The following is a 17,269-nucleotide window of genomic DNA, read 5'->3' as shown; positions in this document are numbered from 1 at the left end:
TCACTTTTTCACAGTAGTGTTTTATTCTATAAAAGGAATTGAGACACCCTAATTACATGAAGGTAGGCGTATTGAGGCACCCAATTTTAGTTGACTCAAACCTACTCCAGGTTTCTTTCAGGTGTCCTGAGATTTAGTCCCACCTTAGTTTCTCTTTTAAACACTTCTTTGTGTACTGTTCCCTTCACACTAACCCTGTAACCTTAGGTTCTTAAAGTCCAGCTTTCCTTTTTGTCTTTATTAGTTGTGTCCATCAGTTTGGATATAAAATACAGCAGTGATGATGGCACCAGCACTTGGATGAAATTAGTTTATTCAACTCTGCATTAGCAACACAATTAAACTTAGAATGCAGTCTTTTCTGCTTTTAACGGGGTAAAATGGATTTGGTTCTGTCCCTGCTGTGCTATGAATTAAAATGTGGCAGCTGTCCAGAATTGACTTTGCCATCAAGATAAGGCCTTGAGCAGAGGGAAGGGGAGCCTTTGAAAGGTTACTCCAGGGAGAGAGACTGTCTCAGGAGCAGACACCCCCAGTTCGGGCTGTTTTGTGCTGGGCTGGGCATCTGTGCTGCTCACTAGGGCTCCCTGCTGCTATTGTGAGGCAAACAAAAGGCTCCTCACACACTGCCATTCTGTTGTTAGTAGCAATCGGGACATGAATGACACCTCAGGCTGTCTGCTCCTCCCGTGAATTACCTCACAAATCAAATCACACAGGACGCAATTAGGGTAAAGCACACTGCTGGTGTATTCTGCATAAACACACAAACATTTGCTTTTCTTTATCTTGGTCATCCTACTTTCAGATTTCCCCCCATCATTGGATTTTTTTTTAGAAGGAGGATATACGTATTGCTCTGTAAGAAAATTAGTTTTTTAAGTGTTGTGACATTTGCATTTTCCCAACAATGTATATACACACATGCTGAATGGCAGTATGCAATGGACTTATTCCATTATGCTGCCCAGAGCAGGATTCTGAAATTCTCACTTCTCATTTCTTAAGCTCACCAGTTCCTGTCACGAACTTGCTGTAGCCTGTTTTCTGCAAGATGTTCATAGTGTGTCCTTTTAGCCTTCTGTCATTCAAGATTGAATGACACTTGAATCGCATATGAATGCTTCAAGACTTAACTTAGAGACTGAAAAAGAATTTCAGTCAAAATGGTTTAAGCTTTCATGGTTAGAGCATTTTTAAAAATTATTTGAAAAGCACTTTTAATATAGCAATAAAGCTTTTATTGAAAGCTTGGGATTATGTTCTGAAAAGCATGTAATAAAATCATTATTTTGGTTGTAGTAGCTCTTGTAAATGCCCTCTTATTGACGAGCATGGGGACGCACGCAGCCCTGCTGTTCTTACTGTGGTAAGATGATCAGGTATTAATAAATAATAGGGTTTTTGACTGCTTTTTAAGAGGTAATGTGTAGCAATTCATATTTCTCAAAAGATCTGTTCACTGTGCTGGAGCAGACAGGTCAAAACATTTATTCCTTGGTTGTTCTTTTTTCAGTTTTGTGAATTCTGTCAGAAGCTACAGATGAGTTGTCTTGTGGTTTGGCAGAAGCCCAAACCTGGATTAAGGAAGAGAAGGGTAACTGGGTTGGGATTGAGGTGAATTTATCTTCATCCCTCTAAAATGCCAGTTTTTTTTATAACTTCGGAGGAGCTAAATGAGCAAAGTTATGTGGAGGTAATTTCTTGCAGACAGCTTTTACTTTGATACTGTCAGTTTTTAGAGTTCTTGTAATTGTAAGGGAGGGAGTGGCTCATTTTGTGAGGAGTGTTTGTTTTTTGTGTCTTCATTGAGGATAAATAATGCACTGGTATTAAATGTGAAACAAGTAATTGGTTGTGGATGCTGTGGTACCAGATCACGGTTTTATTTCCTGTTTGTATGAAGGCAAATTGTTTTCCTTTTTTTCCATACACTTCATTCTGTATTTTTTTTTAGGATTCTTTATAAAATACATATGAATAAGTGATGAATTGATTATCGAGACAGAGGTTCTTTAGCAAAGCCCGGCAGATAGGCCTCTTCTGTATTTCTAATGGAATGGGAGTGCCCTCTTATGGTTAAGCTCAGCTCTGCAAAGCCTTGGATCTCAAGTGTGTTGAGAATTCTCACAGTGGCAGGGTAGCAGGAGCCATTATTGTACAAGAATCGTTTCTAAAATCTCATCCCATAGACCTGAATTTTGTAAGCAGGCAGAGGGTTGTGATCCTTACTTTAGCTGGATCTGATTGAAGAAGTGTGTGAGAAGAAAGCTCTGTGCCCATCCATTTCTTTTATGTTCACAGACCTGGATTCAATCAAAAGCTTAGCCCACCAGCTGAAAGCAGATTACAAACACATCACTCGATGGCAGTTTTCTAATTCGCAGAGACAGGTTGTATTTGCCCATTGGAAAGCTGCCACACAGTACTGGATTTATAATTGGCAGTTGGTGGGTGTGTCATTTTATTTTATTATGGGGCCTAATGGTTGGTCTCCATTGGCATCGTTTGTGGCAATAGCATTGCCTCACTTTTCCTTAATATCACATCGAGACATTGCCATAGGCTTTGGCTGTCTTCATTTAACTACCTTTATATCAGATTAGTTTGCTTGGGGGTGTATGAGCGAGTAACATTATACCAGAAACTCTCAGAATGGCCTTTCGTGGTTCTCTATATCCAGCATAACATTTTAAGACCGGTTTCAGAATCTTTGTTTAATACCTTGCATTCACACTTGGTAGTGTGTTTCCTGTTGATAGAACAGCTATGTGTAAGCAAAAAAGATGGAGAGTTTGAGTGTAGGTCCTCTCAGCTTCTCTCAACCTGTTCTCTCAGCCTTCTGCCTGCATCTTACTTTGCAAGAACATGCAGTTCTGCCATGGTCTTAAACTGACAGGGTTCCTGCCTTATTCTGAGATGGGTAATGAGCTGAAGAGAGCTGGATTATTGATTTCAGTACCTAAGCTTGACTTCAAGTAGGGCCACATGGAATTGAAAGTGAGGGTAGTTCTAGGGCTGCCTTATTTAAATACTCTTTAAATGTTTAAACTTGTTGCTGTTCAGTGTGTTTTGATGCTGAGCCAGATTGGACACTGGTGAGCTTGTAAGGGGACTCAGTTGGCTGTGAAATGCATGTTCTTGCTTTACAGACTTGACAAGTTTGCCAGGACTGTGTGCAGTTGAAAACTTTCCAAGTTCATGGAACCAAAAAAAGGACTGAATCTTTTTTTTAAGTGTGAAATTCAATTAACTCCGAAACTGTATTCATCTAATTTCAGGACATTATAAAAGTGAGACATTAAACGTTTAAGATAAGTGTATGCTTTCTGTTTCGATCCTAAGATGGCTGCCCTTATACTATTTTTCATTCTTTTGTTTCCAAAGGTGTCCATGCTTTATATTTTCTAAAACAAGCACTTAATTATCTTTTTATATGATTTGGGTTTTGTGCCAAGAAGACTACAGACTTTATATGTACGCTGTTTTGTAGATATTTCATTTTATTGTGGTAAAAATATTTTAAAGACGATTCCTGTGTAGACATTTCTACAGCTTGGATTGTCATAGCATCATCTTTCGTCTTATTGTGGTGATTTTGACCACATCTGCTGTAATACAATTCCGAATTATTTGAAGAACACCCTCAATAACTGTACAGCTTTGAATACTGAAATGTACTTGAAGTGTTTCACTATGGACTGCTGCCTCAGCACATATGCACTCATGCCGTTTTGCATATTCCTGTCTCATTTCCACAACAAGATGGAAAGCTTTTTTAAAGAGGAGGTATTCTGTGATTTAATACTCTGTTTCCCAGTCTGGGCAGACCACAGTAGTTATTGAATATTGGTTATGAGGAAACCAGATTGCCACTGGAAAGAAAGGAAAATAAAGCAAATTGGATTTCAAATGACCTGCTTTGTAAGAGTGATTAGATTTTTTTTTTGCAAATCTGATATTATACTGAGGCAGAAGAAGGTATATGAATCATAATGAGGTCCTGTTTGGTCATTAAAGATCCCATGACAGTTTTTGAAAGGGCAGGGGTGTTAACCTCAGTGTCTTGGCTAGATTCCACTCTAGTTTTTTACAGTCTAGCCTTCATTCACCATCTGAATTAAGAGGGAATTTAAGGAACATCTCTACTTGAACTGTAGTGCCGTGCTGCTATTGTTGTATATGGACTGCTATACATCACTCAGGTGGTTGATAAAATGCTTCTCCTCCTATCTGAGGTTAGATAGTTTGTTTGGGTAGGGTAAAAAAAGCTATATAATCGCTTTTATTTCTGTAGGTTATGTTCCTTGTTTCTGTAACCGGGATCTTACGAAGCAGATCATTCTGCTTCTGTGGAAGGCTACTTGTACTATGGAATTAAGGAGCAACGATCAAGGCTAGGGGCAGCTGTAAGGGCAATTACTTAAAGCACAGGGTAAAGAGGTGGTTTCATTAAAGCTGCAGAGCAGGAAGGGAGGCTCAGGTCTGCTTGCGTTTCCTGTAACGACAGCCTCCTCTTTGTAGCAGTTGACTGTGCTGTGACCCCTCAGCCCCTGGGAGTATGTGTGTTGGTGCGTCGAGACACGTGGAGCAGAACACGGTTGCCATGGCAGCCTAATAGACGCATCACTTTCTTTTTCCAAGAGGATACACAAGAAAATCGGATGCTCAGTGCGAGTGTGGAGACCCGACAGCATGAACTGTCAGGGAGGCAAGCCAAGCCAGACCAGTAGTGCTGCTCTCGGAGATGAGGACCAGCAGTTAGCTGACTTGTTCCTCACCAAGGTTTATTTAATGCCCTAGGGGTTCATTTTCAAGGCTTTATAAAGAAATATCTTTTTGTAAGAATCAGTTTAATCTGTTTTGTTTTAAATAATTCCTAATGGTGATCATATAAGCTGTAAAGCTGATAGAGTAAGCTGGTTGGAGTCTGGGGGTTTCTCAAGTAAAATCCCTCGTTGTGCCCCACTGTAAGATTAGTGAGCACTGTTTGATTGTAAAGCATTTAAATGGGAAGACTGAATAGCAGGTTTGGAAGTGAGAAACTGAGAGACCCCATAGTGAGTTGTTTCCACACCAGATCCTGTTAATAGCCACATTCCTCTTTGCTGGCGTTATCTAAGCAACTCTGCTGTGAGTGTTGATTGATGGGGAACCAAGAACTCTTGGTTTTGCCTTCCAGTTTTTCTAGTGTAAGGTAAAACATTGCATGTGTAGAACACTAATGGATTTTTTAAAATTAGCCTTTTGCACAAAATAAGCAATACATACCATTTAACTTAACAATAAGTGGCCACTGAGATTTCACAAATGTCACAGAATAGTGCTGTTTCAGCCTAGTTACTAAACAGTGATGCAGTAGCATTTAGGTATAGACAGCTTTCAGTTTTGTACAGAAAGGTTAATATTTGAGCAGTGCAGAAAAATTACGTGCATTATTATAATGAAGTAGCCAGCCTAAAATTAGTATTATTTGCTATTATTATTAATGGGCGGAGCGGTGGCTCTGTGGCTAAGGATCTGCGCCTGTGACTGGAAGGTTGCCGGTTCAAATCCTGCGGCCGGCAGAGGAATCCTACTCCGTTGGGCCCCTGAGCAAGGCCCTTAACCCTAACTGCTCCAGGGGTGCCGTATAATGGCTGACCCTGCGCTCTGACCCCAAGCTTCTCTCCCTGTCTGTGTGTCTGTGTCTCCATGGAGAAAAGCTGGGGTATGCGAAAAGACGAATTCCTAATGCAAGAAATTGTATAGGGCTAATAAAGAAACATTATTATTATTGTTATATTACATTAATGTTCCTTCAGTTTTGGGTTTGTGGATGGTGATGATGACTGGTGTTGGTTCACTGAAGGCAATTCGATCTGTTCACCGGTCACTCTGGCCTAAAAGCCGTCCTGCTGCCTGCAAGGGGTGAGCGGAGGTGGCATGCCACATGGTCATGTCTTCAGCCTTCATCCACAGCTCTTTGGTTAAAGCTGTCATGGTTGGTTTTGCTCCCCAATTCCTTGCTGCCGGAATTCTAAGAATCTCCAGCTGACAGAGTGGCCTGGTGGTTCATGGGTTCAGTTCTAGACTGGAGTGTCCGAGTTTGTTCTCGTCTGCATGGATTTTCTCCAGGTGCTCCAGATTCGTCCCAGCTTTCAGGAACACACTGGCCAGATTCACTGGCATCTCTGAATTGCCTCTTTGTGTCTGTGTGCATGTAGTCCCTCTAGAGGCTCAGGGTGTAGGTCTTCCTGGTGTTTTAGGTTTTCAAAATAGGTTCTGGGTTGCTGCAACACATACAAGGTAACAATTGACTTCCTGGTGATGAATGGGTAGTCATGATGAGAATTTGTTTTACTAGTGCCTTTTATCTTAAAGAAAGCCAAAGTGCTTTACATAGATGAAGTGGGTCTTGGGCTATACCACTGAAGTGCAGCACCCACCTGTGTGGCACACAGTTGCCACTGCTTCATCAGGCCCCCCTTCACAGCAGATCCAGTGGAGAAGGAAGAAATTACTTTACTATGATGAGTGATTGGTTTGTATTTAAGCAGAAATTTAGGGAGGCTAGATAAAAGTCCAGAGTGGAATTTAGTCTGGACGTCAGGGTTTATACCCCTGCTCTTCTCTTACAGTGTCATGGAATCAGGAACTTGTTTTTATGAACCATTAAAGCAAGAATGTTAACAAGGTGGCAGTTTAACCCATTTAGCTAGTGGTTTTTTTAGTCTCTCTCATCCAAATGACAGAATGAATGGAAGCAGAAATAACTCTTAAAAAATGACTTAGCTCTGCACCACTTAAATCCGTTTGAACCTTCTGCAATATCTGCGTCACTGGAAACTAACCTTGTTAACTGTGAAAACAAACTTGCCTCTATCAGCTTTCTGGATATGAGTGTGCTGTAAGCCTTTGCTGGCATGGAAACAATTTTTGAAGGCTTAAAAAGGTGCATATTGCAGATGTAATTTTTTGACATGACAGAATCTGAGCCTATTTGAGTTATAAAGCACTTTGGCATCCTTGCTTACCTAATGTCTGAGTGCATAGTATAGTGTGGCATATGCAGTGCCTGAGCAATCTGGGAGAAAACAAGAACTTTGAAACAAGAGGCTTTTGCAGCATTACAGCAAACTGAAAGGAAGCTGTCATGCACACAGATGCGTAGGATCTGAAACCCAGATAGGGGAGGGGACTGTTTGTACAGAGCGCAGCAGGCTGCACCAGAGAGATGGGCTGATTAGTCCTCTATCACATTTGTTGATCTGGTTTTCGTTTGAAAAGGGAAAGGCTTGTCTCTTTCTGTGCACAGTGATGAGTAGCCAGTATTTTTGAATGGCACAGCCAGTGGAGACATAATTAAATTTCTGGGCAAGCTGTGTAGTCAGCAGAACTGGGCAGTGTGCAATATCGAGCTGTGAAAAATCAATGACTGCAGCAAGCAGGAAGAGCAGAGGCTCTGTTTGCTCAGCTCCAGAACAGCTACAGAAAGGGATGGTTCTATAGAAGGGCTGATTATGAATCAAAGCCTTCACAATGGAAAAGTGCCAGCAGGTGGAATTTTATTTACTAACAAATCCTAATAGTCCCTCAAATGCATCCTGAACTCAGAGGCTCACAGATTTGTTGTGGTAATTGTTGTAACATAACGGAGAATCAGTGAAGTAATATAGAAATTTTAAACATGAGAAGTGAAACCTGCAGAACATATAGGGATAGTCCATCTCGGTGTTGGGGAAAAGGGAACAGAGATCAGAATGCTCGTTGTCCCACAGTCAGGCCATTGATGTGTGTTTGTGTTATCTCCTTCCTTTATTGCGACATTGCTGCACTATTTTTTAAAGAAAGATTAAACCTTGGAGGGGTATTCCGATCCTGGCTTTGTGTACCAGTGTGGGTTCAATGCCTTTTAGAAATTATTTATTTTTTAACTGGAATATCCATCCATGGTATCTAGAGAATTGTTTTCTACAGTGATTTCTTATTTAAGAAAGTTAAAAAAGTATCTCAGAGAAAATATTCTTTATAGATTGCAAATAGTTTAAGCATTATCAATAACTAAATTAGTTTCTTTCACCATTCAATTTATTTGAACAGATCTGGATTACGTATAGTACAGAGAAAAAATACTGATGTAAAAAAGTTTTTCCAGTTTGAATATGAGCCTCTTCAACAACTGCATGGCTGAGAAATCAAACATGTAAATAGCCCATAAATACTGTTGGTCAGTATCAGGGGCAGAGATTGGACAGCTGAAAGCTGGAAAAATCTTCTTTCTCTACTGTTCTTTCCCTGACCTCTGTAATTAAATCTTACTCTATCCTACAGCATCCCTAAATAAGCTGCAAGGCACATCCTGTATGACACTGGGATGTCTTTTCTCTAGCTCAGTTGGAATGGATCCGGCTCTGTGGCTACAGACAGTATTTGATTTAGTTGTAATCTCTTAATGGGGGCTTCAGACAGGATGTTGGAATGCCCTTAGGCTGAACAGCACTTCAGATGCCCACAGAGGAAAGAAGAGGATGAATTGGAATTATTGGGTCTTTTGATAACCAGGCAAGTTTTAGATCCCAAATAGATATGCTTTTCAAGGCACCCTCCTTGCCTCTGGTTAAGATGCAACAATGCATGTACAAGCCTTTGAAATAGTTACCATAAATCACAATTAATACAAATATAGTTTTTCTAGCAAAAAATCTTATTTTAGGAATGTTTGAAAGCATGATCAAAAATCTGTTTTGGCTGTGTTTTGATATGTTACAAAAATGCAATATAAATAGTAAATTGCAGGGCTTAAACATTTGATATGCTGATAATATCATAGAGGGCGAATGCGAACGATTGTTTAACTCTTTCCTTTTTGAATTTTGTCACAATAATACAATTGTATTGATACAATAAATAAAAGGAAATTTTTATTCAAATTCAGACATTGCTGCACAAGAAAAGGTCCTTTTCTAGGCAGTTTTTCTTCATTGATCTTTGACAAATTCCATTGTATCAAGTGCTGTTGAATGTAGTTATACATATTCTATTTTCAGTTCCTGAAAAAGTTTGATGTCTTGATGTTTGATGTCAGTAAAGCTACAAATATGAAGAGCATAACTGTAGATGGTGTCACATCCATTGCTTTTTCAGGCCATAGAATAAACAATTATATGTCAAGCTGTCCATTTCTTTTGTAGATCTATTACTCCACTGATGGCACTCTACCAAGCTTGTGAACTACTGAGTTTTACTATGTTTCCCTTTCTACAACCTTTATCTTTCAATCTGAGCTTCTGGAGTGGAAGGTCTTAGGAGAGAGTAATAGACAGTATGGTAGAATCTCTGGGAAGCCACATATTCGCTGTCTTTTCTGAGCAGTGATTTTAAGGAAGGACTTCATGGCCCCTTCTTTTCCAAACAACATTGTAGAGAATGTGCTATTGTCAGCCTCACAATGACCCATTGTTCTGTGAACTCTCCTACTCGGAGAGTCCATGGTAGGAGGAGGGCTGTCTGCTTCTCTTAGTTTGTTGTTGTTTGCCTCAGGGAGCTGCCATAGGAATTTACTCAGTGCATGTGTGGACTTACTGCAGATTCACACAGACATGTATGGAAGCCATCAGATTTGTTATTCTAGTTTATGGACATTGCCTAAATGGATCACTACATAACTGAATTTTAAGCAAAGGGGTTTTAGATGGATGTATATGTGACTTTACTTAATGGCATGTGGTTGTTAGTAATATCTCTACATGTTTGTAGTGGCTGACTTCCAAGGGTCTTCTTTCAGGCCTTCTGTGGATGTATATACATTATGACCATGAAATCAATGGCTTCAGTGTCAGATGACTTGTCTTGTGATGCCTGTGTTAGAGGGATGGATTATTTGAGTTAATTGTTCAGATTAGCATATCTGTTATTAGTGTCTTGAGTTGCAGGAAGACGAGTTAAAGTGAGCAAAAACTTAAATGTCTTGTTGCACTAAAAGGAAGATACAATGGTTGATTTTTGAGCCAAGTGAACACAGAACAAATTGAAACAATGGTTAGGGCTCCTGGAAAACAAAAGGGCAGGAGGAAGAAAGGTTAGTTAGAGGATCCTGTTGAAGGTAATCAACTGAGACCTGAAATGTTGTGTGAAAACCTTCACTTAGTGGGGACAATAAGGGTCAAAGCTGGTTAGGTCAGTTTCTGATTTCAAGATGCTACGTAGGTGTAACAGAATTCTATTGTGCTTTACACTTTGTTCCAGCAAAGGAAACAAAGTGTTGTAAAACAACTAACGCTTATTTTCACATTTTGTAATTGGGGGGGAAAAAACATACAATGAAAACTATTTTTTCTTAACACCTTATCAGGTAGTCAGATTCCTCTTCAGCACCGTCAGCAACACTACTATGGCGTGAAAGCGCTCTCTCCACTTTTCAGTTGTGCTACATAGCGCTGGGGGGCTGCTGCAAGCGTGTCAGGTTGAATACTACCTTATTGCACAGTGCGCTTCACGGTGAAGGATGCCTGTTAGCGAATCTGCCGTGCGGTAGATCTTTAGTCTGGGTTAAATGTCTCAGATCAACATCAGCAGGTGACGGGCTCACCCTAGCCACAGCAGCAGATAAAGCTCCCAGTTAAATGAACAGCTGTCATGACACCGCATGGTAACCAGAGTTAGCACAGTTCTCCTGATAGCTCGCAGCCTTGTGAGCAGAAGTAAATGGAGGGTGATTTGCTGCTGGCTCTGCCCTCCCTCTTCTAAAACCTGAAGTGTGTGTTTTAAACCAGTGGTCATGAGCGGAGCTGGGCTGGCAGTGGGTGAAAGACAGGGGGGGGGGGGGAGAGTGTCTGAAACAGCTCCAGCCCTCCTAATGTCGCTCCCTCTGGGGTGCCTTCGTCAGGTCATGTCCCAAAAATAGCAGCGGGCGCCGTTTCAAGTGAAAAACCGCCGGCTTCGGGGCTGCAGCCAGCCTTGGAGTGTGAGATTTCCATGGGAAATAGTTGGCCCCCTTCCAGTGTTTTTTTTGATCTGACTGGCAGATGAGCTCGCAACTCTGGGAAACACATGGGAAACACGTGAGTACAGACTCCACTCAAACACACACACACACACACACACACACACACACACACACACACTCGCACACGCACACGCACACGTTTCCTCCAGCCCTCACATACCTAACTGGCGGTACGAGCACTGAAAAAGAGGAGTTCACAAGAAGGCACAGCAGTTCATACTGATGCATCTCAGCAGGCTTGTTTTGCACTGCTGTATTTGAAGCGCTCTTTTCTGGCCGCGGGTGCAGAATCAGTGTGGTTTTGGTCCAGAACATGTATTTTGTGTGTGTGGGGGGCGTAAGATTGTATAAAGTACAGCCTTTTATTTTTCGTGTTGAACACATTGTCCTGACCGCTGTCATCAATTAAATGCACATACTTTGTTGCAGTTTTGTCTTTGATCTTCCTTTTTTAACAAGTGTTTTGGTTCTCTTTCCAAGGGGGATTTTTCAGACACTGATCTGTGCTAGATTCCACCTTCCTATTTCAAAGTAGTTTCATAGTTTATTTAGTTTAATCCCAAGTGATTTACCCCTTAATACCTGAATTGGCAATCATTAGTCTGTACCACACAACCTAGCAGCCACTACAGTTGCTAGAGTCCGCGGAAATCAGCCAGTCTTTGGATCATTTGACTAGTTTTGTGCTGCTGTTGGAGTATTTGTGTGGTAGATTCTGAATTAGAATTTGCCTTCCTGCAGTCTCTTTTGAAGATTATACTATAGTGTACACGATAGGCAAATACCAGTTGAAGAGGATTGTTGCAAGACCGGTTTGTCAGGACCTAATGATTTCTCTTAAGATTTTGGAGAAAGTGGGACTAAGGTTCTTGTTTTTTGGTTCTGTTATACAGTCTTGCCAGTCTGTATGAAATCAGCCCTGCTGTGATTTGTAAACTCATCTGAAGACCTGAGTGCCCTTTTAGTTTTTTCACAGATAGTGGCTGGGTTTGGAAAACTAGCAGACTTTTAACATTCAAATAATTGGCATTAATTGTCGGTCTATCATGTAGATCTTGCTACCTGCATGTTTTTATCCTTGACATTTAGATTTGATGTTATGAAGTAAGGAATCTAGAGCATACTGTATACATTTTTTAGCTATCCTGTGCATTTGGAAAAAGGAGCGTCTTTATTTCACTTTTGGTCATAACATCTGTATTGTTTTTCAGTGCTGTGTTTGCAATGGTCACAAAAGTTAACTTTTCATTTTAAGTTGAATTTTGTGAGCACTGCCAAGGTCTGGCGTCTGTGTGACTTGTCTAGATTTTTAGAGCTCTCTGCTGATGTGCTCTTTCGGTTTCCCATCCAGGATCTGTCGGGCTCCATTGATGACCTTCCCACAGGCACAGAGGGGGCCTTGAGCCCTGGAGTGAGTACCTCAGGAGTGTCGAGCAGCCAGGGGGAGCAGAGCAATCCAGCCCAGTCCCCTTTCTCCCCTCATACCTCTCCCCACCTGCCAGGCATCCGCGGGCCATCGCCCTCCCCCGTGGGCTCGCCTGCCAGCGTCACCCAGTCGCGCTCAGGACCACTGTCCCCTGCAGGTGTACCAGGTAGGGCTGCGGGACGGATCCTAGCCTCCTTCTCTGATTACCCACAGTGTGTCTGAAACTGAAACTTAAAACAACGGAACATTTCCTGATTATTGCTGCTGTCCCATCTCGCAGGGACTCAGATGCCCCCCAGACCTCCAAGTGGGCAGTCGGAGAGTATCCTGCACCCTTCCATGAACCAGTCTGCCATGGGGCAAGACAGAGGTGTGTTTTGGAGGTTACGCATACTGGAGTTGTGAGAATGCTGTTGAAATGACGCCAGGGCAGTTTAACAGTTTGTAAAACTCCTAATTTTGCAAACATTATAAATGACATTGAAAGGGTGAGAACATTGGCTTAATGCAGTGATTTGGAGTCCATCCTGCCTGTCTTTTGTGACTTGCAGTGTACATGCAGAGGAACCCCCAGATGCCTGCCTATGGGTCCCCACAGCCTGGCTCTGCCTTATCTCCACGCCAGTCCTCAGGAGGCCAGATGCATGCTGGGATGGGACCTTATCAGCAAAACAACTCCATGGGCAACTACGGGCCTCAGGGTGCCCAGTATGGGCCTCAAGGTGAGAGCGAGTGGTCTAGCAGTCTGGCTAAAACCACGTCTGCACGTGCTTGAGTCTGTTACAGTGTCAAAGTGACATAATCTGCACATCAGGAGGGTGTAGCACTTTGTGTAGTAACCTAGTTACAGGACTCCTGCTGTGGATCTTCTGCTATAATGCTGATTATCCAGAATAAATGCCTTGATGTGTTAATTATGAGCTGCTCCTGATGGCCTGTAGTTAGTTTTAAGAAAAGCTTTCAAAGCATTTATGGAATTGTAATGATAGAATATTACAGCTAGCACAGAGTCCAAAGCACCTATTCATTTCCCATTTGCTGGAAATATTTCAGAATTCACCTTGGACACTGTGATTTCACTAACTGTGAACTCAATAAAAACTTAATTAAACCTTGCACTGAAGCTATTGATAAAAACATTGATTTATGAAAACTGCTTTCTGTAGGTACTGATTTAATGTTTCAAATGATAATTGATCATGCATTCCAGAAGGTTCCCTACTGGTATTGTAGCTACTCCTGAAATATTTTGATCGACTTTTCTCCTAGTTGTTTGAACAAACTGTTTGGTTATTTTAAATAGAAAATGTATACCCTGAAAATTTCACTTCAAAGTCCCAGTCTTTTTTGAAGGTCTCAAGTTCTTGGTGAATTGATTTTTTAATCGTGGATGTTTTGAATATTGTCATTCAGACGCGACCCTCAGTATAAACTGAAGTGTGACCTCAAAATGATTCGCATCAATTCCAAGTGATGGACTTTCTTGTAAGCTCTGAATAGTTCTAAGATAAAAGAGTAAGCATCACACTTTTCAACAAACATTAAAGATGTTAGTTCGCATAGACTGCAAAACAATAAGTTTTCAGGTATATTTAGAATGCGAGACAGCCTCTGCTTTTTGGCAAAATGGAATTACTTAATGCATGTAGGCAGTTTTTCCTTTTGTATATGCAAGCTACAGTGCAGGATTGTAGCCTCATTTTATTGCTGAGTGTGAAAGACTATTTGCAGTTTTCAGATGTCTTCTCTGAACTGCAGAAATTCATTATTTATCCCATATAGAAAAGGAAATGTAAAAAATTGTAGAGCTTATTAGTGTTGTAAAACCTAAGGAATTTACATTTAAACTGACTCTTAACCTACTGCTTACTCTTAACTTTCTTTTCAAATGTTCATTGTTTGTTGTACCACCCTCAAAAACATGAATTTACTGGGAAGTCGCAGTAGGAGTGAATCTTATCTGGAGAGTGTTGCTTTTTAGTCTTTTTGATTACACCCAGATGAAATTGCGTGTCAAGTGCAGTGTTGGGATTGTTTTCAGACATCCTCTTGGCAAGTTTTGTATACGCTGCTTGCTTGTCAAGCTGTATAATTTCCCTGTACTGCCTTTTCAGGATTACATTAACCATGTTCAGCTGATTGCAATGAGTGTGAGAGTCAGTTTTTGTATATCCCGGAAATAATATAATAATTTTACAGATTTTCATGTGTGGTCAGTACAGAGACTCCTAGGCCTAGCCATTTGTATTGGTGTCAAGTGCATATAATACTTCTTCATAGTTTTCCCTTTCTTCCTCCTGTTTTAGTGACTTTCTTGTCCATCCGGCAGGTTACCCAAGGCAGCCCAACTATACTGGCATGCCCAACGCCAGCTACCCTGGGCCTGGAATGGGTGGCTCCATGAACCCCATGCCTGGGCAGGGAGGGGGACCACCATACACAGGGATGCCCCCGGGTAGGATGGGTCCGGGACAGATGGGCACCCGCCCCTACGGCCCCAACATGGGCCCCAACATGGGCAGCATGCCCCCTCAGGTGGGGTCAGGGATGTGTCCTCCCCCAGGTGGGCTCAACAGGAAGGCCCAGGAGGCAGCCGCAGCTGCTATGCATGCAGCTGTGAACTCCTCACACAATAGGTAGGCATTATTGTGTCCATCTACATAGGCTTTATGTCTCGTACTGATGAAAATCCAGGTGTCTGAGATATGCCAAAAATGTATCTTGAAATCCTGTATTCTGAATTCCTGGTTGCTTGCTGCTATTTTGAATTTTAATTCTGGATATCAATAACTGCAATCAGTTTTGAGGGGTGTTGCATCTTTAAATGTTTGAAGTTCACACATCCTAAATCTAAGTAATTTTGCTTATGAAATTCGGCAATCTTAAAGAAAATGAATTTTAACTATGAGACTCATGTCGGGTTGCTTATACAAATGGTGGGTTTTGTCATCGTAAAAATCGAACATATGTTCCTGGTACCAAGTGTTTGAACCCCACTTACATCAGAGGGGCCTTGATCCACAAGACAGAACTGACTGCGCTGCATTCATAGTGTTGAAATGATCCCAGCAAGATTTGCTTTAGCCTCTTTGAAGATATAGTATGAAAATAAGTTTCCCATGTTTTTTTATGTTTCATGTCACCCCTCTGTAGATGATAGTGGTGTCATTTTAGTTGCATGTAAGCAGCCAACAGAGCAAGGCAAGATGTGTCATCCTCACTTATTGCTAAGCCTACCTGCTCAATTCATTGCAGCTGCTACTGAGCTGAATTTAGGTCTGGTGTAGCCATTTCATTATTCCCAGGAAAGTGTAAAGAAGCCAGTCTCTTGGAAGAGTGCTTTTAAATAGGGAATGTTAACTGTAGAAGGCAGGCAGTCACATGGCACACAGAGCAGGATCCTGTGGCTGCTGTGCTGTCTCCATAATTGTCCTCAGCCTAATTAGCTTTGTTCTGTGTTAAAGGTCCTAATGAGCAACAGGCTGGCTGGAAGGCTGAAATCTGGGAATTGATTAGACAAGCCTTCAGGGACAGGAGCTGTGCAGCTGTCAGTGAGATAAGTTAGGTGATATAGGCAGATAGACAAGCAGAAGGAAGGCAGGAAATTGATGACCAGAGAGGAGGAATAACGTCAGGAAGACAGGCTAAACATCCTGAGCAAGCAGCAGATCAGAGAAGGCAAGACAGTGCCTTCTGTTTACTGAACACGTCTGTGCCGAGCTGCTGACCTGGGAAACCAAAAAATGAGGAGGACAGGTGAATGAGAAGACAGGCCTGTTCTAGCTGTGTGGTTATGTATCAGGGCTGGCAAAGCAATATCTCTTCCATTTAAACCCCATTCCTCAGAGCTGTAGATTTACATCCAGCATTCCTGCAAAAAAACATCTCACACCTTCTACGTCTGAGTCATCTGTTCATTTTTCAGACTGTAAAATCCCTCTGATATGGCTTCCCAGAATGGCTGATGTATACTTCTTTGGTCTTAATTTGAGTAAAAGGTTTAAACAAGACTTTTATTTATGTATTAAAGCGTGTCCAGATCAGTGCAATAACTTCATGAGATATCCAAATAAGTTGCTTTGGACTGGTTGAACTTCTTAATCTCAGTGCTCTGATAACTTAAATATTGTCTTGCTGGAATATGTCTGTCTGTTGGAAGTTCTTGATGCTTTAATTGGTGTCCTTTTTGTGTATTGGGATAATGAGTACTTCAGGTTTTAAAGAGTCTATTTTGTATGCTTTGTATTCCAGACCACCTGGGTACCCCAACATGCCCCAGAGTGGCATGATTCCTGCTGGCACCCCCTATGGACAGAGTATGAACAGCATGCCTGGGATGATGAACCCCCAGGGACCCCCCTACCCCATGGGAGGCAACATGCCCAACAACACTGCTGGTGAGAAAGCACTGGAGCCTTTGTGGTGCTCAGAGTACATGTGCAGATGAAAGCTGTGCTTCTCAAGCCATATTTCTCAATGACAGCACATTTCGGCTGCAATTGATTTCTTTAGCACATATGGATAATTCTTCTTGAAAAATGGAAGCATTCTTGGGCTTAATTAGGAAAAATATTCTAACTAGTGTTTCCAAAATGCGAGAACCAAACTCACAAGCGACTCTAATGTTGTATTGCATGAGCAGTTCGCTAGTTAACCCTTCTAAACTTGTGACCACAATCCTGCTGTTTCAGTTTCGGACTCGGTAAATTACATTGTGAATTGCATGCCAATAGCTGCAGGGGAGTTAGCATCAAATGCAACGTCTTAAGTGTTCAGTGTTCAAATTTAAAAAGTGCCAGCTGCTGCTTCACTAGGAGCAATAAGATACAGTATTCGGCAGCTGTTTTAGTCATTTT

At 41.6% G+C, this 17,269-nt stretch overlaps 1 protein-coding gene across 1 annotated transcript in view; it reads left to right on the top strand.

Moving 5' to 3' along the window:
- The window catches only part of arid1aa (AT-rich interaction domain 1Aa), a 67,937-nt gene that overhangs the window by 38,718 nt on the left and 11,950 nt on the right, over window positions 1-17,269 (top strand). Inside the window, exons 5-9 of the mRNA XM_088602853.1 lie at window positions 12,339-12,579; window positions 12,694-12,783; window positions 12,965-13,135; window positions 14,743-15,049; window positions 16,665-16,810. Coding sequence (XP_088458979.1) covers window positions 12,339-12,579; window positions 12,694-12,783; window positions 12,965-13,135; window positions 14,743-15,049; window positions 16,665-16,810 — 955 coding nt within the window. The remainder of the gene's footprint in view (window positions 1-12,338; window positions 12,580-12,693; window positions 12,784-12,964; window positions 13,136-14,742; window positions 15,050-16,664; window positions 16,811-17,269) is intronic.

Source organism: Lepisosteus platostomus, chromosome 13, assembly GCF_059453375.1.
Source record: "Lepisosteus platostomus isolate fLepPlt1 chromosome 13, fLepPlt1.hap1, whole genome shotgun sequence".
In the NCBI taxonomy this organism is placed as follows: Eukaryota; Metazoa; Chordata; class Actinopteri; order Semionotiformes; family Lepisosteidae; genus Lepisosteus; species Lepisosteus platostomus.
Note: the sequence above shows the minus strand (reverse complement) of the source record. Positions and strands in the feature narration are given on the sequence as shown.